Source organism: Pleurodeles waltl, chromosome 6, assembly GCF_031143425.1.
Source record: "Pleurodeles waltl isolate 20211129_DDA chromosome 6, aPleWal1.hap1.20221129, whole genome shotgun sequence".
NCBI lineage: Eukaryota > Metazoa > Chordata > Amphibia > Caudata > Salamandridae > Pleurodeles > Pleurodeles waltl.
Window position 1 is genome coordinate 1,174,813,744 of NC_090445.1, and position 27,151 is coordinate 1,174,840,894.

At 47.4% G+C, this 27,151-nt stretch overlaps 1 protein-coding gene across 1 annotated transcript in view; it reads left to right on the top strand.

Moving 5' to 3' along the window:
• OIT3 (oncoprotein induced transcript 3) overlaps positions 1 to 27,151 on the top strand; it is a 501,420-nt gene that overhangs the window by 424,051 nt on the left and 50,218 nt on the right. The window contains exons 6-7 of the mRNA XM_069242490.1: positions 3,857 to 4,017; positions 4,834 to 5,249. Coding sequence (XP_069098591.1) covers positions 3,857 to 4,017; positions 4,834 to 5,249 — 577 coding nt within the window. The remainder of the gene's footprint in view (positions 1 to 3,856; positions 4,018 to 4,833; positions 5,250 to 27,151) is intronic.

Here is a 27,151-nt window from a genome sequence, read left to right on the forward strand (position 1 = left end):
GGTCCAGAGCTAGTGCGGAAGAAGCTCCATGCTGCCGCACCAACGCCAGGCCGAGAGTGCAACCCATTTTTGGGCTACACAGCACAGACTGTCTGCACTTACGCTGTGTGGTCCATAACTGGGCTGCAGTGCACATGTGAGCTGCGCTCTGCTGGGGGGCTAGCGGAGTTTTTGGGTAAACTCCGTGCACCAAGCGGAGTGCCAAAAACTCTGTTAGCTCTGCCAGCAGAGCGGAGCTCACCGCCCACCCCTACTTCACTATATGTATGCCTGTGTCATTTTATGGTGAATTTTAAAAGTGGTCTCAGTACTACAGTTGGAGTATCAAGTCTAATCATCGCCCCCTACTGTAACGGGACACACACTTTGAGGCATTTATGAACCAGTCATCATTTGAGGGGAAGACAGAGCAACTTTCTTTTTAATAATTGTTTCCTACACAGGGGATTGGTTGCTTTGAAATAAAGGCCATGCTGCGCTATTGTGGTGTGAAGCTTGTCTACATTTTTTTGTGTGTATATGATAGCCCTGGAACATACCCACCTCTGGATACTGAAAGCTGCCTATGCTTAATGGCAGTAACTATGAGGTGCAGATATTGAGCAAGGTTAACAAAATCACCAACTCTCACTCTTTATCATAGACATCGGGTGATACCTGCAACCTTCTGGCTAGGGCCGGGAACCTGTGAATCATACTCAATATCAAGCTATCCTTCACCATGCACACCAACACAGCGATCAAGACAATAAGCTACCAACTCAACACACTAAGATCATCAAACTGCTTTGCTCTGATCTCCTTGTATACCTTACAACATCGCCTTGAAACTAGCATGCAAAATTCATGTGAAAGCTCTGATCCAGACATTTCAGGGACTACAAAATAAAGTATCAATAATATGTTTACAGATACAGAAGTGAAAACCCACACCCAAGCCTTGAATTCATCTCACTGACTCCTGGAGGAGCAGAGGATTAATTTCCACATTGTCATACCCCTCTCAAAGCTTTTTGGGCTCTTCTGACAAATTACCTTCATATGATGGCTCCTAACTACATGTTGGCTTGAAGCTCTTCTTCAGCCAAGTACATCTAATCTGCCAGATATGGTTCAAATTATAATAAGACTGCAGTAGATTCCTGGCCGCCCTCAGGCCAACTTTCTTAAGCAATCCAAACCCAACCCTTAGACTGCTATGGAGATATTATCCTTTCAGAAAAGGTCTGCAAATCTTCCTCCTCAGGGATCCTTTTAACTGCTGGCTAGATGCAACAGGACACCACATTCATTCATACAGGACCTTCAGTCAGCACCCATCATTGTGATCCAGCCAGAGTCCCTACACTCGGCTGTGAATCTTACAGTACATGTTATCACACCATCATCCTCAAGTTTAACGCCTAAAGTACAACTCAATGACCAAATCAGATATATTCCTAACACCACTAACACACTGCACCATACAAAATCCTCCAAATACATAAGTATACAAACAAGGCTCTATTTTAACTTGCCACGAAGTACTGTCTATTGTCAGTGCATCAATGGCTCTGTGAGGATTGTCCTTGTATTCAACTTTAACTCTTACTTAGTTGATTTGAGGCCTTTATTTACCTTTTACCATAGGTGACTGTTAGACTTTTCATCCTTGGTGTGGTCTCCCTTAACTTTTTGCCTCTGTTCCCCAGGTTGTTGATGTGTGCTGGACTCTTATTTTGCTGTTTTTGTTACTCTGGGCACTTTACCACTGCTAACCAGTGCTAAAGTGCAAGTGCTCCTTTACAAAATGTGTATGTAATTGGCTTATCCATGATTGGCATATTTGATTTATTACTAAGTCCCTAATACAGTGCACTAGAGGTGCCCAGGGCCTATAAATCAAATGCTACTAGTGGGCCTGCAGCACTGGTTGTGACACCCACATAAGTAGCTCTGTAATCATGTCTCAGGCCTGCCACTGCAGTGTCTGTGTGTGCAGTTTTAACTGTAAATTCGACTTGGCAAGTGTACCCACTTGCCAGGCCTAAATCTTCCCTTTTCTTACATGTAAGACACCCCTAAGGTAGGCCCTAGTTAGCCCCAAGGGAATGGTGCAGTGTATGGTTAAGGTAGGACATATAGTAATGTGCTTTATATGTCCTGACAGTGAAATATTGCTAAATTCGTTTTTCACTGTTGCAGGGCCTGTCCCTCCCATAGGTTAACATGGGGGCTACCTTTAAATCTTATTAAAGTGTAGATTCCCTTTGGGAGCGGATGGACATGTGGAGTTTGGGGTCTCTGAGCTCACAATATAAAAATACATCTTTTAGTAAAGTTGATTTTAAGATTGTGTGTTTGAAAATGCCACTTTTAGAAAGTGAGCATTTTCTTGCTTATACCATTTCTGTGACTCTGCCTGTTTGTGGATTCCCTGTCTGGGTCAGTTTGACAGTTAGGCTGGTTGCACCTCACGCTAGACAGTGACACAAGGGGAGCTGGGGTGTAGCCTGCATATCCTGATGAGCCATCTGTGCTAGGAGGGAGGGGAGGAGTGGTCACTCACACCTGAAAGGGCTGTGCCTGCCCTCACACAATGCAGTCTCCAACCCCCTGGTGAGTGTCTCCGGCCTGGTCTGGGCAAGGCAGGATTTCACATTCACAGGAGACTTTACTTTGAAGTAGCCCTACTTCAAAGGAGAAATTGGGTATAAGAAGGGAACCCAAAACCACAGACTTTAGAAACACTTCTGGAACCAAGAGGAACCTCTGCCTGGAGAAGAGCAGAATAGCTGAGGAAGAAGAGCTGCCCTGCCTGTGACTGTGCTTTGTGGAGCTATCCTGCAGTTGCTGCTTCTGCCAGAGTAAGAGAGCAAAGACTGGACTTTGTGTGCCTTCTATCTTGAGAAGAAATCTCCAAGGGCTTGATCTAGAGCTTGCCTCCTGTTGTTTGAGGTCTAAGGGACAGCAAAGACTTCTGTCTGTTAACACCTGGAGTCTTTGGAGAGACTCCTACTCTGCCCTGTGGTGCCCATCCAGTTCCTGGGACCCTGAAAGGAGAAGCTGGCAGCCTAAAGACAAGGAAATCCATGCACAGAGCGCCGTGCGGGGAAAAGATTGACGCGACTCCGCTCTGCGGCTGATAAAACGATGCACCGCCGGCTCCGCAGCTGAGAAAACGACGCTTGCAGGAAAGGTGACCGAAGAATTGACGCACGGAGCAGGAAAACCGACGTGCAGCTTTGCTGACGGAGGCTGGGAGATCACAACCTGCGCTGCGGGGATTTCGGATCATCGTGCGGCTGGATCTCTGACTCACGTACCGCCGTGCGGAGTTATTTTTGACGCACACCAGGTACATTTTCACGCTAGCAGTGAGTTAAAGACTCTTTTTGCATTTTTATTGATAACTTGACTTGTGTATTGTGGATTTTTGTCGTTTTGGTCTTGTTTTGTTTAGATAAATATTTCCTATTTCTCTAAACTGGTGTTGTGTCATTTTGTAATTTTTTCATTAAGTTACTGTGTGTGTTGGTACAAATACTTTATACCTAGCACTCTGAAGTTAAGCCTACTGCTCTGCCAATCTACCAAGGGGGTAAGCAGGGGTTAGCTGAGGGTGATTCTCTTTTACCCTTACTAGAGTGAGGGTCCTTGCTTGAACAGGGGGTAACCTGACTGTCAACCAAAGACCCCATTTCTAACAGTGACCTTTTTGCTTTAGCTTCAGTTTACTCCCAGAAAGGGCAAATAGTCACTAACCGATACTATATTTCAATAGAGGGCTTGAAAATAATATTTTTGCATAATATTCAGGTATATGCATTTTCACAATTGAGTCCATCGCTAATATTTGCTTTTGCTTTTTTTGCAGTTCCAGTGCTGTGTAAGTCGAGCAGCATCGAGGTGGCTGTCCCAAAGGATCTAGTTGGAGGACTGGAGTTGTTTTTGTCAAACTCTTCCTGCAGAGGGGTGTCCAATGGCACGCATGTCAACATCAACTTTACCTTGAAAACGTGTGGCACGGTGGTCGACGTGTGTATTCTCAATGTTTTTTTGCTTAAATATGTGCTATGCCAGGGGCCGAGCTACAAAGAGAAGTAGAGAGCTCTACAAGGATGACTGGGCCTGAGTTACTAAAATCGGAGCAACTTATAGCTCTTGTATGTTACAACTATATCAAAATCGGTGTAACTGGTGACAGTCATAACAACAATCTTATGAGTATAAGATTTCCTTAAAAAACAGTTTACAACTCTTTTATTTGCCCTAAATTAGAATATTTCATTCGCTGAGTAAAAATGCTAGTTTAGGAAATTATACATCTTTTTTAATTAAATTTAGAAAATCTTTCTTCTATCACTCAACAATTTTTCTGGAATATGTCCTTTTTTAACTCTGCTCCGAAACCCTGTGAAATCTGCTGTGATGTTGTCTCCTTCTTACACTTTCTGAAACAGTTATGCCGGGACATTTCAGCTATACCTTAGGTGTGCGAATATATTTGGTAATGCACTTACAGAGCTACTTGTGAAGGCACACAGAGTTAATCCTGAGTGATTTTTCACCACATTAGCCTGGAATTTTTCTAATTACTCCTCTTCCATACAACCCTGGGACGCTCCAAAGAAAAACTTAAAGAGAAAATGTAAGAATTCATAGATTATGCACGTTCCATACTCTTATTTCACTGATTACCCCAAATTCCTGGTGTAAGGCAGCCTTAAAAATAAACTCCCTGCCAAACATTTGAAGGATTTATGCAGATTAAAACAAAAAAGAATTCATTTTTATCTGTGTCTACCTTCTGTTCTTCCTACTTTTCATTCTATCCTGCTTCCTCTTTTCCAGGTGGTGAGCGATAAAATAATTGCTAGCAATCTGGTGACTGGAATGCCAAAGCAGACACCAGGTAGCAATGGTGACATTATCATCCGCACCAGTAAGTTGCTGATTCCTATTACCTGTGAGTTTCCTCGTACATACGTCATCACAGAAGGATATGTGCCCAACCTCAAGAACACCCCGCTAGAGATCATGGGACGCAACAAAGGGACCTTCCCTTTTGCCCTCGAGATCTTCAAGGACAAAGACTTTGATGAGCCCTACAGGGAGACTCTCCCTGTGCTGAAGCTACGAGACTCGCTGTATTTTGGTATTGAGCCCCTGATGCGTGTGAATGGCCTGGAGTCCATGGTTGAGAGCTGCTTCGCCACACCATCTTCTAAAATTGATGAGATGTTGAAGTACTACCTCATTCAGGATGGGTGAGTAATAGTTCGAATATTGAGTTTGCTATTGATCAGCCTCACAAGACAGTGGTAGTCATTGTTAGTGTGATAACTCAATCAGACAAAGAGAACGAGTAGATTTGGAAGTGGGAGTGACCAATGCTTTAACCACATAGTTTTTGAAAGATTTCATTTGGCACAACAGACTTTTACCGCTTGTGCCATAATGTTCTTTCAGTATTTCAAATATTAACTGTCTTTGAATCACATGTTCCCAGCACTGAGAACAAATAACTGTGCCGTTGTCACTCCTTGATAATTTGCTGGTCTATTATAAATAAAACATAATGCATACTTAAGGTCTAGCACTGGACTATTCTGTTTGTTGTAGCTACTGTAAATCATATCAGACCTATCAAAAGCAGTTTCAGAATGTTACTAATTCATTAGAAATTAACCATACAGAACAGTTTTTGATACAGACCTGACAACTTCATTCAAAGTTTCACAGTGTGAGCAGGGAGCAGGGCCTCGAAGGGGGCCTGGCATTATGCCGAGAAGCACCTAAGAGGCACTTAGGCACCTACCGCCACCACCACCCGGCCCCAAACCTCTTCCTCTCAAAACCAAAAGCTTGCTGAGACTGTTGCCGATGTCCTCGGGTGTTTTCACACCCATTAATGGAAATCAGCAGTTAAAAGCTTTGAAACTAAGCTGAAAATCATTGTTTATTGTTTTTTTCCCATCGTTTTCCATGCAACCATTTGATATTGGCTCCTCACATGGTGACTGTGTGATGCAAGACAATATCGTGTGTCACACAGTGACACTGTGTGAGTTGGCAGGTCTGTTGATATTACATTTGTAATTATCCAGTTTTTGCCCTGGAATTCAGGGTAGACCTAGTGTTTCTTACATGAGACAACCATGTGACTTGAATCATTGCTTCCCACTATGAGATCGAAAAATTGGAGTTAGAAACAAAGATGACTTCCACGGACACATTCAAATGTAATCAAATGAATTTATTTGAAAAGGACACGCAACAGTGCATGCAAAAACTGCCAATTGTATGCACTGAAATTTCTAAACAGGAATATTTAGTAGGTGTGAGACATTGTAGCAAGGTTTTGTCCTGAATCATTTCACCTAAAAAATAAATATGCAAAGTAACATTTCATTGCCTTAAACTATTTAAAATCTGTGAAACAAGATATTGTTCCAGAACATGCAAATAGAGTCAATTACTGAGCCAACTGAAACCTCGAAAAATGAAATTCTAGGTCAATAAATATAGGAGACAGTGGGGACAATACGACCTGACCTGAATGTGACAGGGTTCCAGGCGCCCAGCCGGCAACTCCTTGCACTCTTAATAAGCAGAGTCTCATCAGCAGTGTGCTGACATGTTAGTTTAGAGTAGAGTGACAGAGGTAAAAGGTAATGTTTTAAAAGGTGTACTTAAATTACTGGTTTTCATCTGTTGCCGACTTATTGGAGTTATTATTGGAGTTATCATCGTGTCGTAGTTCTTGGTCGTCATATTGATGAGTAATGAGTCAAATTCTTCACTGTTGATCTCATGCTCACAAGACTAAGTAACAAACTTAGGGCTTGCTTTAAATGTGGTTGGCAGTGGATAATTCTTTAACTTGTAAAGGAAGTGCTCAACAAGAAGGGGAGTATGCCAGTGGAATCGGCTCATGGATTTGCTTCACCCTCAGGATCATAAAGTAGAGACATCCCACATACAGATAATTCCATGTATTTAGTACTTTTTCCAGCCTACTAGTATCACCACCTTCCCAGCGTTCAGAAACAAACAGAATTGTATCAAAAACATTTCTTACCACAGTTTTTGTATTTGTGTAACCGGTGGCCAATTTTTCATGCTCTTTTTGTAGTTTCAACCTACTTTCAGTTTGTCTTAGAAACAGGTGTGAAACACGTAGTTTATCCAGAAAAGCTATATATGTCTGAAAGGCAGACAAAATAATTTCAGCATGGGTAAATTGTGTAGATCCCATACGTTTTCCCAAATAAATTAAATGTCACAAGAGCTGATATACCAAAGCAATATACTCTTACATCTGACGGGCCTGTCTGGTCGCAGAGCAGTATAGGGTTTTGGAGAATCTTCAAACATACATGATATCCAGAGCCACTACTGAGCTGGAGCAAGTAATGATTTTTCATTGTGCACAGCGTGCAGCAGTTCATATAGTAAAAATATAATGAATGAAAAATACACCTGAATGTAACAGATGCATTTATGAAATGTGCACAAAATGCTGAATTCAGGAACAGTGGTTATTTGTACCCTTTTGAATTTGTGATTAAGAGGACATTTTGCTAAATGTCTTCTTTCCCTCACACTTGTTTATATTTGGAAGCCAAAAATCCAGAGAAATCCATTTGGCAATAACAAATATTCTACTAATCTGTGTTCCCACATGTCACCCATTAAAAATAATACCCCATCTGTGTGGTTCCGCCTAAAATCTGCATAACAAAACACCCCTAAATGTGACCTGGAGACAACACATTTCACTCAGCAAAGTATATATTTTTTAAATGTGGATAGTTGCTGAAGTTGGGGCCTAGGTCAGTCGCCACCCAGGAAAACATCCCAAACCCAGACTTTTTTGAAAACTAGACAAGCAGGGGAGTCCAGCATCATGTGAGTCATATGAATCTCACAACATTCTTTGACCCACAAGGCCAGGCAAAACTCAAACTTTGGCTAAAAACACCTATTCTACTTACATTTCTATGACAGAAATATACAGAACGTGCAGGGATCCATGGAAACTCGTAACACACAGCATTCCCACACTCCTCACTACAAAACGTCCGTGGTTAGGCCAGACACGCTCTACACAAAACAGCTCAAACAAGACATGGAGACATCCCATTGCACTGATCGAAACTGATGCCTTTTTTTTGCAGTTTAGTTAGCTGTGGAATTTTAACCCTGGCTTGGCCACGACCAAGGGAAACCTTCAAAACCTAGATGTCTAGGGTGGTGTGACTTGTTTATTTCATGACGTTTTTTCACGAAGAAGTTCTTGTAAACTTCAAGGCTTACCAAAAAAATATTCAATGCTACTTGAGTGACTCAGCCTAGCACCTGTGACACAACAGCCCCCCAAAACACAACATGGAGACATCATTATTTCCTGTCAAAAATATGACCTGATTCGGCAAGGAGGGTAGATGTGGTATTTGCCCCCACACTCTTCCGCCATGCAGGGAAACCAGCCACTTTCAGGCATTTTTGAAAACTAAACAACTTGGGAAGTCTAGGGTGGTGTGCCTTGGGTGAATTCTATATTTTTCACCCAAAATGCCTTGCAAACTTCAAAATTTATCAAAAATCATACGCCTCTCACTTTTCTGAGGAAAAGTTTGCAAATCTGTGCAGGTCCACAAAATTCCTACCACCCAGGAGACCACACTTCTCCTGATAAAAAAGGCACTTTTGGGCTGGGCGTAGCACTAGCAACAGGAATATTTCAAACCCTTGACCACACAGAGCCCTTGTAGCCCAATGGCCTCAAGTGTTTACTACTGGGGTGTGATTTAAATATTAACCTGACATGATGTTGTGGCCAAAATATTGACTACAGAATACTGTTTGACATGTTTGTAAAGGTAAGTAAAGGTTGCTATACTTAACATACACATTCATTGACAATACGTATTTGTTCATATACGCCAATGTGCAATTAAGAACACTAAGGGGGTGATTCTAACCCTGGCGGTCGGTGTTAAAGCGGCGGCCAACCCGCCAACAGGCTGGCGGTAAAAAAAATGGGATTCTGAGCCTGGCGGGAACCGCCAACACAGACAGCCACCTTAACACTCCGACCGCCACGGCGGTACAAACAAACAGCGCGGCGGTCACCGCCAACAGACAGGCGGCAGACAATGTACCGCCCACACTATTCCAACTCACCAATACGCCACCTTTTCCGGGGCGGGAGCACCGCCGATAAAAACACGGCGGAAACAGACTACGGACGGTAAAACGCTCACCACTACGCACTCCAGGAGGAAGGAGGACAGCATGGAACCCGAATTAAACATCCTACCTGCTCTCGTCTACCTTCTCATCTACCACGAGTACGAAGTCCGGCGCAGACGACAACGGTGAGTACTGCACCTACGACACACGGGAGGGGGAGGACGAAAGGTTACGGGCACACACATATGCGACCCCCCCCCCAACTATGTACTCACCAATGCAGAGCACCAAGTCACAGTGACACCACCCAAACACCCCTGAAAAATGCTAGGACATAATCATATTTGGAATAAATATTTATGTACCAAAAAGCTCCAGAAAATTATCGTACAACCATGAAAGATAATCACAACAAAACTAATGACATACACATCAGTGTATAACTGAAGTACCAAGTCCTGCACATCCTACGAATTCAGCATGTCCGTGGGCCAAAGTCTTGAGAAATAAGGGCAAAGCCCACACAGGAGACCTGAGTCCTTTGGAGAGAACACTGCAGGGGCATCAGATGTAAAAACTACAGGCACCTCAGGGGGAAGGGAAGGGGGGGGCACCACAGCCACATGAGTCCACGACGCCAGATCCACGAGGAGCCACCATGCCCACTGGACCATCCTGGGGAGTGCAAAGCCACAGTCTCTCAATGTCTCTACAGTGGGTGGGCTGCCCACTGGACCATCCTGGGGAGTGCAAAGCCACAGTCTCTCAATGTCTCTACAGTGGGTGGGCTGCCCACTGGACCATCCTGTGGAGTGCAAAGCCACAGTCTCTCAATGTCTCTACAGTGGGTGGGCTGCCCACTGGACCATCCTGGGGAGTGCAAAGCCACAGTCCATCAGGTGGATGACAGTCTCCACTGGTCAAGGAGGAGGCATGGTGGGCACAGTGAACCATAAACGGTGCTTGAGACGGCGGTGCCCAGCGGAGCGGTGCTTGAGATGGCGGTGCCCAGCGGAGCGGTGCTTGAGAGGAAGGGCCCAGCGGAGCGGTGCTTGAGAGGAAGGGCCCAGCGGAGCGGTGCTTGAGACGGCGGTGCCCAGCGGAGCGGTGCTTGAGAGGAAGGGCCCAGCGGAGCGGTGCTTGAGAGGAAGGGCCCAGCGGAGCGGTGCTTGAGACGGCGGTGCCCAGCGTAGCGGTGCTTGACAGGAAGGGCCCAGCGGAGCGGTGCTTGAGACGGCGGTGCCCAGCGGAGCGGTGCTTGAGACGGCGGTGCCCAGCGTAGCGGTGCTTGAGATGAAGGGCCCAGCGGAGCGGTGCTTGAAAGGAAGGGCCCGTGCTCTTCTCCACGGCGGGGCCCTGTTCAGCGGTGCTCTTCTCCACGGCGGGCCCTGTTCAGCGGTGCTCTTCTGCACCGAGGTGCCCTGTTCAGCGGTGCCCTACTCCACGGCGGGGCCCTGTTCAGCGGTGCTCTTCTCCACGGCGGGCCCTGTTCAGCGGTGCTCTTCTCCATGGCGGGCCCTGTTCAGCGGTGCTCTTCTGCACCGCGGGCCCTGTTCAGCGGTGCCTATCTCCACGGCGGGCTCTGTTCACTGTTCAGCGGTGCTCTTCTGCACCGCGGGCCCTGTTCAGCAGTGCTCTACTCCACGGCGGGGCCCTGTTCAGCGGTGCTCTTCTCCACGGCGGGCCCTGTTCAGCGGTGCTCTACTCCACGGCGGGGCCCTGTTCAGCAGTGCTCTTCTCCACGGCGGGCCCTGTTCAGCGGTGCTCTTCTCCACGGCGGGCCCTGTTCAGCGGTGCTCATCCAGCAGGTCAAGGGAGCCAGACCTGGCCTGGACTCCCTGCTCAGTCGCCCTCGGACCGTGACGTTTCTGGACCCTTCGGGGACGGACTCCTGGCCTCCTTAGTGTCCTCCTTCCCAGCTGGGATGTGGCATGTGGGGTCCACCTTCTCCGCGCTCCTGCTGCCCTTCCGCTCCTTTGATGGGGCTCTCGGGCCCTTGCCTCCCCTAGATGGTGTGGGTGGTGAAGTGGCCGCACATTGCTCCTTGGGGGCAGCCCTGTCGGTCCTCGCACGGCGGCCCTTGTTTTTGCGGGTCCTCTTGCCGGGGGGGGGGGCTGGACGTGTCCTTGCTGCTGATCGATGTGTCACTGCTGGCAAAGGGTGGGCTCCAGAACCCAGGCACAACAGTGACACCCGAAGCTGGGCTGGTGGTGGCTGCGGTGCTCTTGGGACTCTTTGAAGATGGATGGGGGAGCTCATCGGGGGGAAAGAGGTTAAGGTTAGCCAGGAAAAGTTTTTTAGGGCCAAGGTAAAGGGTAGGAGAAGTGGAGATGGAAGTGGAGGTAGAGGAGGTGGTTGTAGGAGAGTCAGGTGTGCTGTCATTGGGTGAAGGTGCTGGTGCTGTAGGCTGTCGTGAGGTGGATGGCTGTTGGGTGGGTGTCTGCCTGCGTTTGTGTGTCTTGGAAGAGGGGGTGACAGACACAGTGGGAGAGGACACAGGGGACGTGTAAATGGCAGTGGGGGTGGTGACTGCACGAGTGTGGACTGTCCTGGAGGGTGAGGTGGTGATGGAAGCACTGGCTGATGTTGGGGTGCATGCAGGTGTGAGTGTAGACGTCACAGGGAGGGAGGAGGGAGACGAGGAGGAGGGGGACACAGGGGTGGCAGTGGCTGTTGGCATGTCTGCATCTGGGTGTTGCTTGGGTGAGTGTTTGTGGGATCTGTGGTGCTTGTGTTTGGATGAGCTGCTCTTGGGTGTTGAGGTGTGTGCAGGCTGGTCTGATGGTGTGGATGGGATAGGCTGAGGAACAGGAGACAGAGAAAGGCTGGAGGCAGTAAGAAGAGGGAGGCTGGAAACAGGGACAATGGCTGCCGTCAGTGCTGAGGCCAGAGCAGTGAACGCTCGTTGATGGGCAGCCTGACCCGAATGAATGCCCTCCAGGTACGCATTGCTCTGTTGCACCTCCCTTTGCACACCCTGGATGGCATTCAAAAGGGTCGTCTGCCCAACAATGAGCGTCCTTACCAGGTCAATGAGCTCCGCACTGAGGGCAGCAGGGGCAACAGGGGCAGGGGCTGAGGTGCCTGGGGCGAAGGAGACGCGCGCCTTCCTGGGCGAACCGGCACGGAGCGAAGACTGAGGGGCTGCTGGGAGGGCGGGGCTGGTGCGCTGGGTGGCGGCTGTACCTGTAGAGGCGGGGGGCACGGATGTTGCCGCCACCCCTAGGGAGCTCCAATCCGAGGACGTGTCGCTTTCGCTGCTCTCACCAGCGGTCCCCGTCGTGGTGCTCCCCTCGCCCTCCGGATCACTGGTGCCCTCGGTGTCTGTTCCTGGGCCCACCGGGGCCTTGTGTCCTGCAGCTCCCTCGTGCTCCGATGCCAAATCTCCTCCGCCTGATGATGCTAATGCACACATGCACAAGAAGATGAAGAGAAAGGGTGGGGGGAGAAAAAAGAAGACCAGGTTGAGTGCATGCAATGTCAACACCGTTGGCGGAGAGGACAGACACAGGTGCCTAATGCACTAAGCCGCGCATTCGGGGTACACTACTCAGTACTACTGACTAAGACAACAGGCCAAGAGACGTCAAACGCGCACATGGGAGATGCTGGACCTTCAATGGCTGTACTTGTCACCCTACCGAGGTGGGGGCCGGGGGCACAGGGCCATGCCTAAGGGAGAGGACTACACTACAGAAAGCGCCCTGGCCTAATGTCACCCACAGCCCTCCTCCCCCACCCAGACGCCTCCACTGCGCAGAAAGATAGGAGAATGTGCTGATACTCACCCCCTTGTGTCTGCTGTGATGTCTTAAAGCGCCCATCCAATTCAGGGTAGGCCACCGCCAGGATCCGGGACATCAGGGGGGTCATGGTGCGACTGGCACCCCTCCTAGGTTGGGAGGCCATCCCCAGCAGTGTTTCTGCGGTCTTCCTTGTTCCGCGGCGGATGTCCTCCCACCTCTTGCGGCAGTGGGTGCCCCGTCTGTTGTGGACCCCCAAGTTCCGGACTTCCTTGGCGATGGCACGCCAAATCTCGATCTTCTGATGGGCGCTGACCTATTTGACATGTACAGGGTGGAAAGGAGGAAATCATGAATGACCTGCATGTTAGATGTGATTGGCCCCCCCCACCAACTTTGCCATATGGCACATGCTCTCATCTGTCGGGCGTTGCACTCCTCATTCGCCCCCCACCCCACCAACTTACATCCACCCCAATCCACACAGGCATAGCCCATTCCATGTGCACCCGGTGTACTCACTTGTTGGTCTGGAGGACCGTAGAGTAGCGCATACTGGGGGAGGACCCCATCCACGAGCTTCTCCAACTCTTCAGACGTGAAGGCAGGGGCCCTTTCCCCAGTCGCAGCAGCCATTGTATCTTCCAGACCGAGGTCACAGCAGCACTTGCAGTATAGGTCCTCTCCTGTGGATGATCAGGTCTCGAGTGATTAAGCAGATAGAAAATGGCGGTCACGCCCGCGGCGGTGCGTACCGCGGCGGTGCGTACCGCGACCGCCGGCGCACTTCGTAATTGGCTCCTGAAACCCATAGGCTTCAATGTTAACCAATGCGGCTTTGCGCCGCGGTCTTCGACCGCCTACCGCCACGGTGTGTCCCGCCAGCGCATTGACCTCACATCCCATTGTCCCACTTCACAGGTCAGGCAGCCGCCATTTCAAGGGCCTACATGGCTTAATTTTGACTGCGACACACAGGCCTAGGCCTTGCATTGCCACACATACACGCCTTTCAACCCATTGCCATTCTTTAACTGTGCAAGCTGTCTGTACGTACCTGTGGTTTGGCTGACTCTGTGCTCCATGTTGTCCTTCCTAGGCACCGTCCGCTGGGACTTGCGATGAGAAGGAGGAATCCTCGCGTGTACCGACCGCTGGTGGACCTGTCGACAATGGAAGAACGCCATATAATACTTCGATACAGACTTGACCGTGCCACTATCCATGAACTGTGTGCCCAGCTGGAGCCAGCCCTGATGTCCCCCATCCGCCAACCCACAGGGATTCCCCCTCTGGTGCAGGTTTTGTCAGTCCTCCATTTTTTGGCCAGTGGGTCATTCCAGACCACAGTGGCCATGTCATCTGGAATGTCTCAGCCTATGTTTTCTAAGATTTTGAGCAGAGTGTTGTCTGCCCTGATGAAACTCATGCAGAGCTACATCATTTTCCCAGAGGAGGGTGACTTGCCTACAGTGAAGGGTGATTTCTATGCCCTTGGACATATCCCCAACATCATTGGTGCCATTGATGGGACCCATGTGGCTTTGGTACCCCCAAAAGACGATGAGCAGGTGTACCGAAACAGAAAAAATTATCATTCGATGAATGTCCAGGTGGTCTGTTTGGCTGACCAGTACATCTCCCATGTAAATGCCAAGTTCCCAGGGTCAGTGCATGACGCGTATGTGATGCGAAATAGCAGCATCCCCTATGTGATGGAGCAGCTACAGAGACAACGTGTGTGGCTAATAGGTGACTCTGGTTACCCCAACCTGCCGTGGCTACTGACCCCAGTGAGGAATCCCCGGACAAGGGCAGAGGAACGCTACAATGAGGCCCATGGGCGTACTAGGAGGGTGATTGAGCGAACCTTTGGCCTCCTGAAGGCCAGGTTTAGGTGCCTGCATATGACAGGTGGATCCCTAATGTACTCACCAAAGAAGGTGTGCCATATCATCGTGGCGTGCTGTATGCTTCACAACCTGGCTTTGCGACGACAGGTGCCTTTCCTGCAGGAGGATGGTCTAGATGGTGGTGTTGTAGAAGCCGTGGAGCCTGTGGAGAGTGAAGAGGAGGAGGACTCAGAGGACGACACAGACAATAGGGACAGAGTGATACAACAGTATTTCCAGTAACACCCAGGTAAGAATCACCCACGCCATTTCACAATTGCTTCTAGCCTCCTGCATCTGTACTTTCTGTAGTTCCCACCAGATATTTTTGGGTAATTTTTGATTTTCCCTTCCCTTCTCAGTGCTGTATGACGCAGTGCCTGACTTCTGCTTGGTTTGCCCATGAACTACAGCGTATTGACATTGGTATGTTGTCATCACTAATTGACAGAACAGATATTGAACAGTAATATGTAATACATTTGCTAATAATACAGCATGACTCCTAACTGATTTGTGTGCAATATGTGATTTATTTACAGGGCTAGATATTGGTACATGTGATTCTAAGGGTGATGGGTGGGGGTGGAGTAATGTCTATGGCAGAGTCCAGTTCTCAGTCTCACAGGTGCATTGTCCTTTTGCCTGTGGAAGGATGGAGCAGAGGCAGTTCATGGTTGGACAGGGTGGCAATGTGGGACAGTGGGAAGAGTTCAGGGGGTATGTCCTGCTGGCGGGGGTCTTGACATCCTACTCTGTCTTTTTTTTGGATCTCAGGCTCCTCTTACGGGGTGGTTGTTCTTCAGCAGGAGGTGGGGTTCTGGTGGCCTGCCGTGGTGTTGGGGCCTCCTGTCCACTAGCGCCGGCGGAGGTGGTAGGCTGTTCCTGGTCCGGGCTAGTGACAGGGGCCCTGTGTGGTGCCACATGGTCCCGCAACGCGTCTTCTATCCTGTTGAGGGCCAGGACGATGGTCCCCATTGCGGTCCCGATGATTCTCAGCTCCTCCCTGAACCCCATGTAGCGTTCCTCCTGCTGTGCCTGGATCTCCGTGAACCTGGCCAGTACCGTCGCCATCGTCTCTTGGGAGTGGTGGTAGGCCCCCATGATGGTGGTGAGGGCCTCTTGGAGAGTGGGTTCCCTGGGCCTCTCCTCCCCCCCCTGTCGCACAGCAGCCCTCCGAGCTGCCCGGTTTCCCCCGGCCTCTGTCTCCTGGACGGTGTGCCCGCTCCCACTGCCCCCAGGTCCCTGTTGTTGTTGGGGTGTTGGGTTAGCCTGGGTGCCCTGTAGTGGCAGACACACCGCTGATTGACGTGTCCTAGAGACGGAGGCATGGGCCCGCTGGGTGGGAGCTGTGCTGGTGTTGGCAGAGGGGGTCGGGTCTGGTGTGGCCTGTGTCTGGGTGAGGGGAACCGACTGCCCAGAGGTCCCCGATGGTCTGGGCTGGTCATCAGGTTCAGTGTCGACAGAGCTGCTGTCCTCACTGTGGGCCTGTTCCGGGGGTGGGATGGACATTTCTGGACCCTCCTGGCTGGTGTTTTGGCGTTCGGGTCCTGCATGGGGTAAGAGAGTTTGGTTATTGTTTCTGTGTGTGCAATAGCGTGCGTGTTATGGGTGCCCTCGTCCCCCAGTGCAGGCATTCCCTTGAGGGAGGTGTTGTGAGGGTAGTTAGTGGGGGGGGGGTAAGTGCGGTGGTCATGCTTGGGTGATGGGTGTCCATGGATTGTGTTGGCATGCAGGAGTTGGTGTTGGGATGGGTGGGTTGTGCTGGTGAGACATTGTCAGGGAGGATGTGTGCTGGGGGGTTGGGGGTGAGGGTGGGGGTGTGGGTTGGCATGCTGGTGGGGTGGGGGGGATCTAGTAGTTGAGATTGGACTTACCAGAGTCCATTCCTCCGGCTACTCCTGCGAGGCCCTGAGGATGCAGGATGTTGAAGACCTCTTGCTCCCATGATGTAAATTCGGGAGGGGTGGGTGGGGGTCCGCCGCCAGTCTTCTGGACCGCGATGTTGTGCCTGGAGACCATCGATCGGACCTTCCCCCGTAGGTCGTTCCATCGTTTGCGGATGTCCTCCCTATTCCTGGGATGCTGTCCCACCGCGTTGACCCTGTCCACGATCCGCTGCCATAGCTCCGCCTTCCTAGCTATACTGGTGTGCTGCACCTGTGAGCCGAAGAGCTGGGGTTCCACTCTTAGGATTTCCTCCACCATGACCCGGAGTTCTTGGTCCGAAAAGCGTGGGTGCCTTTGGGGTGCCATGGGGTGGTGTGGGTGAGGTGTGGGGTGGTGTATGTGATGATGAGTATGTTGGTGTGTGGTGCTTTGTGCTACTATGTGGTGTGTGTGATGGTGTAGTGTGCCTCAGTGTGTATTGCTATGGATTGTCTGCTGTGTCTCTCTCTCCTTCTCTCAGTAATTGTGGTCGTAGGGGTTTGTGGGTGATGTGGGGGTGTGTTTTATAGTTGATTGATTGTGTGGGAGTGGGTTGTGTATGTGTATCAGGTGTGTGTATTTGTAATTGTCCAATGTGCCTGTGTTTTGGTGCTGTGTGTGTTTTTTGACCGCGGCGGTGTGTACCGCCAATGGAATACCGCGTTGGAAAGCCCGCCGCGTTGATTCGTGGGTCGTAATGGCATGGGCGTTTTTCTGTTGGCGTGACGGTGGAGGTTTGGTCATCTCCAGTTTATCGCTGCCCGCTGATGTGGCGGCCTGCAGTGGAGGTCGGATTTTTGGAGGTTTGGCCATTGTGGGTCAGAATGACCGTGGCGGCTTTCCGCGGCCGCGGCGGTGTTATGGCGGTCTTCTGACCGGCGGTAAGCGCCTTTTACCGCCGAGGTCAGAATCACCCCCTAAATCTTTACTTATCTATATAGACTATTTTACATTTTTACCACAATATCTTGCCAGGTCATTATTTTCTCCTTGATATTGTATACAACAGGCTCCAAATAATGCAAGTTCAGACTATTCAGCTACACAACTATGATGATCATGGAACTTTCATGCTACCAACTACCATGCAACTCCAGTCTTCTCCTTCTTGTGGGACTTTCTTCAATCAAAAAATGTTTCAGTCACACCTGAGAAACTTAGCCCTCGCACATGTTTTATATAAGAAAAAAAGCACAGATCTGACCTAATCCTGTCATAAGAATAATTTTCCTACTTCATAATACACACTTACCTTTGTGTAATTACATTTTCTTTATCTGAATATCAAAAACTTTGCGGCAGCCCTGTAAAAACATTTCTAAAAGAGTAGATATCCTTGTATAAACCATTGACAAGTTTGAAAATTTTGAGGAGTTTGATAATCACATCCTGGAAAAACCATGATGCGAATGCAAATGAAATGGCATTGTGTAAAAATGAAATGCCCTTTGGGTATTAAACGTTTGCACATAACCAGGAATGTTAGTGATGGAAAATCTGATCTTGAGTTGACTTAATGTTAAAGTGTGAAACCCCTGGTGCCACTTCCCACTTTGGAGGCAATCAACTCATTGATGGAAATGAGGAAAGGAAGCCACCTAGGTGAGATAATTTAAATAGTAAAGGTGGATGTGTATTCTTTTCTGTTCATTACATTTCATAGTAAATTGATAAAGAAGATAGCAATTTATTTGGCTCAAAAAATGTCTCATCACACGTTTTGTGTAAATGACAGAGAAGACTTCCCTCACACTGACGCACATGTTTCTGAGCGCCTGACATGAGCAGCCACAGATTGGACTCTATTTTGGTGTTCAAAATCCTTTACCTTGTAAATTAACAGCCAATATTTGTTAGCATTTTCTCATCCAGTTTGCCGAAACACTTTAGGGAGCTAAAGATCTTTCCTCCAAAGATATGAAATAAAATTATGACATTGTATATCAAATTAAAGTTTTTTGTATAACAGGGTTGGTGTGTCCATATCAGTAAACTCAGTTTTGCATAGAGTTTGTGTTACTTTTTTAATGCAGGCGCAAACCTAAATCCTGGTTGGTATTTGTAAACCAAAGCAAATGTTGTTTTAACTTGGCTTTTAACCAAAATTACTTTGCATCAAGGAAGCTTTCATGAACAGTGCATGGGCATTCTGATGGATCCACCCATGAATTCTGACATCAATCCATATCTACAGACTTACAGACATGGATTTGTGCTAAAATCCTGTCCGCCCTGAAACAGGCATAACAAGGAGAAATAGTTTTATTTCTCTTTGTTTTCCTCTTTGCAGGTGTCTCTGCACAAAGACTGTGCTGACCAAAATGCAGACAGCCCTGCACATTGGTGTCTCGCTGCAGTAAGCGCGACAGCAGAGGGATAGAGCAGAACTGCCTCACTTCTTTGTAGATATGGCGCAGTTCTGCTCTCAACAGTTGATGCAACGTAGCACAGCAGCTTTGCTTGCTGCCCTGCGTTGAGTCAACACGTGGTAAATTCGGGCCTAAGTATCGATTAATACACCAAGTAAAGTGCGGAGCCATACTCTAAGGTTTTAAAATGAAAAGTGAATATTGAGGGTGTCAATTACCTTGTCATCTAGGGCAGTGGTTCCCAACCTTTTGACTTCTGTGGACCCCCATTTTATCAATGCTGGAACCAGGGGCCCCCACTGAATCATTATTTGAATCCAGGGACCCCCTCACTTAGTCATTGATGAAAGCTGGGGACCTAATCTGATAATGTTATTTAATTTTCTAAGCAGTCGCGGCCCCCTTGAGGAGGCTTTGCAGACCCCCAGGGGTCCTCGGACCACAGGTTGGGAACCACTGATCTAGGGCATCTATTTCTTGTAGCTACCATAGCGCTGACGTTAGGCAATTTTTCACATTGCCTGAGAAACAATTGAGGCGATTCAAATAAACTATCTGGAAGAAAATGCATTTTCTGCATATTTTCATTTTATGTATGTCTCAGAATGAAAGGGAATACTGCATTTTTTATTGAATATGAATGAAACTCCGATAATATGTTTGTGCCATTTAATGATCCATAAATTTTAAACAGCAGCTGCTAACTCGATTATTAACGTATACTGAAAAATATTTTTTCAATCATTAAATTTTTAGGGCTGACATGAAAGCGCAGCTTTCAGGTTACCTATTTTTACAATATACATAGAATCATCTTTGGCTCCACCCTCAAAAATATTTCCCTCTCACCTTATGCTATTTGATGTTTGGTGTTTCTCTCCACCTTTCAGAAAGTGCTTCCATTAGAGTGCATGAGGGACTATGTTACACTTAATTATAACACTGTCTGAAATCTTCAAATACTTTTCTACTATATGCCTTATATACAGAAAGCACCCCCTTGCTGCTACATTTTTTCACCCTAAGTAAAGTGAGTAGGGCTAGCTTTAATGCAAAAAACAGCATTTGTACATGCAACACATGTAAACAGCAGTTGTGAGTGCCTGTGTTTACATGATTTGGCACACAAAATTCAGAGTTATTGGCTTTGCCAATTCTTGAGAATATGCTATGGTTTTAGGCAGTGTTTCAGAGCTATTTTGTAGAGAAGAGTATTGTGAAATTTTTGTCGCCCCAGCCATTTCTTGAAAAGCATAAAATGCATGAAATTCCAAATAAACTATGGTGATGTTTTGTTAAAAAGAATTTGTAATGTGTGAAATATTGTATTATGTGGATGAAGTATTTGATAATCTTGTAATAACACAAATGGTGGTGTGTAATTTCATCTACCGGCTGCTATTGGTTATAACACTGATTAATAGTGAATACATTATAATACTGATTAACAAGATGGACTTCAGCAAGTATATCTGCATATGTTTCAATAACATAACTTATGAATGTCACTCCTCTACAACCCATATCACTTGCTGCCTAGAACAACATTTCATCGAAATTCCAAGCACCATTTTTGACTGCACACAGATATGTCCATACCTTGATGGCAACATATAATCTTGTTCCCAGAACTAACTCATTATATACATTTCTACAAAGCCACTAGCTCCTACAATGAAATCACTTAGCAAAAATATTTGATCTCACCATTCCACTTTCACTTTCGATTCAAAAGGTAATTCTCTGGTCTACAATGTACTAAACCTGTGTAGTCGTACACCACAGCAGAGTAGCATCTATTAGCAACCATGCTTTTCACTGTATTGAGACTTGAAAAATTTACATGAAAGGAGAAGATGAATTTAGACCAAGACCTTTAGTGCCTGAAAAACTAGACTATTGCATAAAGAATGAAAGCAAGTCACAATTGGTGAGTAGTCCTTGTCAGCCTCCGTTGGGGAGGACACCAGGGAAACAGGTACTACTGATCCTCAATTATGGGGGTTAAGATCATTTGCTGCATATGTCCCAGGGCCCATCCTAATTTGGCTTGGCAAACAGAGCTAAGTACAACCACTTCAGAACTTGACTCTGAATAGAAGCATTGGCAAGAAGTCACAGGCGTTTCAGGAAGTGGGTGTGTGGGCGCATGAGATAGGCACTCAAAAAACACATATTAGTGTAATAATTGATTGCCCACCCCAGTGCTTTACTTTCAAGAACAAAAGTATTTTAATGCACACTAGAACTAAATACTATTCATCTAACATCAACAAGAGGCACCTTAGGATCCTAAGGGGCATATTTATACTCTGTTTGTGCTGACATAGCATAATTTGTTTTAACTCTATTCCAGCGCAAACTTAACTCCATATTTATATTTTGACGCTAGACCCGTCTAGTGTCAAAATATTGGAGTTAAACTCATTTTTTGGCTGTGGAAAACTACCTTGCGTCAATGTGATGCAAGGTAGGCGTTCCCGGGCAAAAAATCACTCCAAGGCCCAGGAGCCTTATTTATCCTCCCGTGCAAAAATGGTGCACGGGAGGGAGGCAGGCCTAAAAAATGGCACTAAGCTTCCTTAGCGCCATTATTTAAAGCCTGGGTCAGGCCAGGCGTTAGCGGACCTTTGGCCTTTTTCCATGCTCAGAGACCATGGAAAGAGCCCACAAGTCTCTTCCCTAGCCCCAGGGAAACCCCCACCTACATCAGAGTGACGCAGAGGATGCGGGGCCCCATCCCAGGTAAGTATAGGTAAGTAAAAAAATATATATTTGTGCCATAGGGGGCCTAACTTGGGCACGGTGGTGGGCATGACTTCTGTCTTAACTTAGACAGGAGTCATGTCCATGGGGTTTTAATGCCAGAAAAGGACTCTAGTCTGGTTAGAGGCATTATTTATGCCTCTGCCCATACTAGCATCATTCTTTGAGGCTAAACCCCCTTGTTACCTCTACGCCTCCCCCACCCGGCTAGCATCCTTTTTTATGACGCTGGCCGGGCCTTACCACCGACTACCGTCATCCCATAAATATGATGCCAGGCCTGCATCTTGAGATGGAGTAGCCAGCAGTATACTTTTTGATGCTAAACTGCGTTAGCGCAATTTAGCATCAAATAGTATAAATCAGGGCTGCAGTGTTTAATTCATCTGCTCCATTTTAAGCTATTGTCCCTGGTCCTCCTATGTGATCCAGGCAGTTCCCTCCTGAAGCCAATGTCAAGAGTGATTATGCTCAGGTGCAAATTATTCTGTGTACTTTCTCAATGTGCACAGTCTCTCTCAAAGTTCACTTTATCTCACTAAGCAAGGTTTCTCAGTCCGCGTTTGGGTAGGCACACTCAGGCAGCCAAACAGCTCCTCCTACACATGCCTGCTCTTCTGCTTCTGACAGAGGTCGAGCTTGTAGTTCTTATCAGGGCCTTCTCAGGGGGTATTTCCCCAACTGCATCCTCCAGTGAGTGGGATGGCTGTTCTGGGACACTCTGAATTACACAAATGCTGCACAAACTGTTGCAGCCTCGCTGGAGGCAATTGGTTCTGGGATGGTGTGGCCCTGCATAAGCTGGTATCGGGATGATGTAGGCCAGCACAGGCCTTAGTCTCTGGAAAATGGGGTTCAGGTCATGTTGCAGTTTTGCCTTTGGGTGCAGTGGCTGAGGTCACACAGTGACTTAGTTGTGGGTTCAGCACACCAGACCATGCAACAACTTCTCCTACCATGGTGACTGAGGTCACAACGCAAGTTCTTATCTAGCTCAGAGGCCCATATCAAACCACTGATGATTATAGCCTGACTGGCTCCAGCAATCTTTGGCCATGGTGCAAAGTTCCCCCCAGGTACCGAAGTGAAAGAGACTGCTGCCCGTCTATACGGAGCATGCAGATCACTTTATGTTACGTTACGCAGATGTGTACAGCACAAGATCACCGAAGTCTCCAGGCACACCTAAGGCCTAATGGGACTACTCAAAAAGACAGGTCTTCCGCTTCTTGTGGAAGTCGGGAAGTGAGGAGGAGGCTCTTATATGTAGCTATAGGTTGCCCCACGTTTAAGAAGCGATGGAGAAGGTTTGACCGCCGGATCTAGTATTCTATATGTGATGGATGTGTGCAAGCAGGAGTCCGGACGAGCGGAGGTGTCTTTAAGGTTTTTGAAAGCATATCCGATTGTTGAGGTATGGTGGTCCAATGTTATATAGTGCCTTGAAACTGTGGGTGATGACTTTAAATTGTGTTTGTTTGTGAATTAGGAGCCAATGGAGCTCCTTCTGGAGTGGTGTGATGTGAGTGTGGTGTAAAAGGTGGAGAGTCTTTCTGGCTACTGAGTTCTGAATGATCTGCAGCTTTCTGGTGAGTGTTTTGCTGATCCAGGCATAGAAGGTGTTCAGTCCCACTGTGATGTGCTCTTTGTGAAAGTCACAATTTCAGCCCTGTTAGTGTTCATCTTTAGACAATTCTTCTTCATTCAATCAGGGATTATAGTCAAGCAAGCATTGAACTTGATCTGGCTATAGGGCAACTTGTCTGTTAGGGAGAAAATTAGTTGCATGTCATCGGTGTAGGAGAGAACATTGATATTGTGAGAGCAGATGATGCTGGCGAGAGGGATAATGTATATGTTGAAGAGGTTCGGGCTCGGGGGGATTCTTGTGGAACTCTGCAAATTAGGTTGCTGGCGTCCAAGGTGTATGGTGCTAGGCTGACTGACTAGGTTCTTTCAGTCAGGAAGGAACATACCCATCAGAGTGCATGTCCTTGGATTCTGATGTTGTGTAGGCGTTCGATGAGGATGGGGTAGTGGACTGTGTCAAAAGCTGAGGAAAGGTCCAGAAGGATGAGGGGTGCAAGTCTCCTCTGTCCAGAGTCATGCGGATGTCATTTGTGGCAGCGATGAGGGCAGTTTCCAGACTGATGGGTGCTGAGGAGTTAGTGATCACTGAGGTATTTGGTGAGGTGTCTGTTGATGGTTTTCTGTAAGATTCTGGCTGGAAATGGTAGTAGGGAGATTTGTGTGTAGTTGCTGAGTATTGAAGGATACGCCGAGGGGGTTCTTCAGTGATTTGAGGACATTTGCGTGTTTCCAAACATCCACAAAGACCACAGAAGAGGTGGAGGCATTCTGAAATGGTGCTGATAGGTTTCAGTCCCCTGGAGTAGGTGTGTTGGGGACAGGGTCTCAGTGGGGTCCCTGAGTGGATGGACTTCTGGGGTGAAAACAGGTCATGTGGTTAGCATAGGTTCTTTGGATAAAATTGGCCGGTGTTTGGCGAGGTCTGATTGGCCAAAGTTGCTGTAAAAGGTAGAGATTTTGTTGCTGAAGCTTTGACAACAATTGTTCCAGGGGTCCTGTGAAGGAATGACCAAGTTATAGGTGGCCAATGGTGAGGTGAAATGATTTACAATCGTGAAGATGTCTTTGTTGATAGCATCTTAGGACAGATTTGAACGTGCTCCTGTCAGCATTGACCTAGCTGATTCTCTGTTTGTGTTCCTGTTGTTTGCAGTGGTGTATTATCAGGCTGAGGTCCTCTGTGTATCAGGCTTCTAAGGTCGTCTAGATGTGCTCTTGTGTTGGTGTCAGGATGGTCTTCTAGGTAGAGATTCCGGTTTCCAAGTGGGATGTAATTGCTAGCATCGAGGGCGAGTGGTGCAATGAAGTCCGTGATGGTGTAAATTAATTTGGTATGTGGTCTCGTAGGCTGTAGATGAAAGTGCTTCTCATGGTTAGTTGGTTTCGACAAGAGCGGGAATGACAGGTGTTCCATGTTGGAGGATGACATGTCCATGGTTGTGGTGCAACTGAATTGTTCTTGTGAATGATGGCGATTCTACCACCGGACTTATGAAATTCATCTTGCCTGGCAATGTTGTAGCCAAGGCAAATGGCTGTAGAGCTGTCGGGTGTTGATATCAGGTGTCAGATGCACTGGTCAGCCAGGTTTTCATGAGCAAAAGAGGGTGAGGAGCATTATTGTGCAGCAGGTCCCAGATCTCTGTGGCCTGTTTGGCAAGTGAGCGGGTGTTGAGGAGCATGCATGCAAGTGTGGATCTTTGTGTGCATGGTTGCAGGATTGTGCGAGTGTCAGAGAGTGGGGTGTTGGGTGTTGTTGGTACAGTGAGGGTTAGGTGTGAGTGAGTGCATGAAAACATGGAGGAAGTGTAGGAGAATGCTCCTTCTGTATTGTATGGTGTGGAGAGGCAGTAGTTGTCTGCAGCCTTTATCTTTTGATAGAGCCCAGCATGCCAAGGCCACACTGCACTTGGCTCCTCCTGGACAGTCACTCACCCTGAAGGGATGACAGGGTTGTTCCCTCTCATAGCTGTCTGGCTGGCTTATAGGCATCTTAGGACACTGCTTACAGCAAGGGTTAGAATCAAAGAGTCTGCATACATTTAGGAAGTTGGCTGTTAGGCACACACCAGGTCTGCTCCACAGAAGTCATGTGAGTATTGTGTCAGCACTCTATCCCTTAGACATATAGAACTTGGAACTGGAACAACAAGTGGGTAAGTGTGTCCCACTTTTATTCAGTAAAAGCAGATGTAGATCCGCTGTCTGCATTTTCAGAACTGGTTTGAAGTGACTTTCAAGACATAGCCTTTGTGTAGTTTGATGCTTTGCACAGTAGGATTTTCTCCAGCCTGGAACACCCATTAAAAAGGCTCAAAGCAGTATGAGGTTTCTGTATCTGGCTGTCATCAGCCAAACTGAAGAGTATGTCCAGGAAAAATTGGGTCTCACCAGTGGGGTCCCCTTTAACATGCACAAACGAGTCTGCTCCCCCACCCATCACCCTCACCAGCTACCAAATGGCAGTTCTTCAAGAAGACTAATCAGCACCTCTTTGCTCAGCAAAAGGCCTAATTTAATTTCTAAAGGAACCTTGTCTCCTATTCCCTCACTTTATTGTCTAGGTCTCCTCCTTCCCACTTCAGGAACGTTAGCAACACAGTTCCACCATCTGGGAAAACAACCTCACCTCCATCATGTGGAACAAGTCAGACTTGGGGCATCCAAACTGGTAGCCACAAGGCTCTATTATTCTGGCTCACTTACACACACTATGCATGTACCACGTAGACCACATACACAAAACACACAAAGTACTCACATGCACTGAGGATGTTAGTGCTAGAATCTGGGCATGTGCAAAGAAGTGGACCTTCTGCTCCAGTGACACAGATAAAATGGCCTAGTTATAATAGTAACTATTAACAATTAAATATTTGCAAAACATAGTACACTGCCACTACCGCTCTGTGTTATATAATTGACAGGGAAAGTTGTCAGCCCAATGTCAGTGCAATGAAGGCACACGTATAGCACCCTTATAGGTCACAGAACAGGTCCAGGACTTCACTCATGTCAAGGGTCAGTCCTAGGTTTTAGTGCAAACTCTAGTTTAGTGTGAGCCTAGTGTAAAAATCAAGAACCAGGATGCCAGATAACCAAAGTCGGGCACCCAAGGAAGAGAAACACAACTGTACACCACACAGGGGACATTCCCGTCCTACTATTTTCTATCACACACTTAGGCACAAGGACCACCTTCTTGACCTTCCACTTTTTTCCATCCAACCATTCCGCAAAACATGTTTCCACTTGTATCACCCTCAAGGGCTTTGAGAAATGTGGCAAACACTCTTAAACTCTTTGACCAAGCCTTCCTCCTTGAAACAAAAGCACTTTGGTGAAGTTTCCTGATCTACACCTTTACTCTTCAGTCCAGAACCTTCCTCTGACATCCAACATGGTTTCAGCTCAGAACGATAATCTATTCCTACACACAGAGACTGTAGTTCCTCTTTTGGGATCCTGTCCCACCTCTTCACCAAGCCATTTCTTTGATTTCAATATACAGATGACCAGGTATGGCATTTGTCTAAAAGCACCCTCATCTCTGTGCACACTAACTGTACACAATTGTTAGTGACTAACACCACAGAAACAGCTTCCCTTACGAAAGGTACTTCCAAGAATTACACAACATCCTTAGGCTTCACTTGTCTCACAAATTCAGCATCTGGCCAAA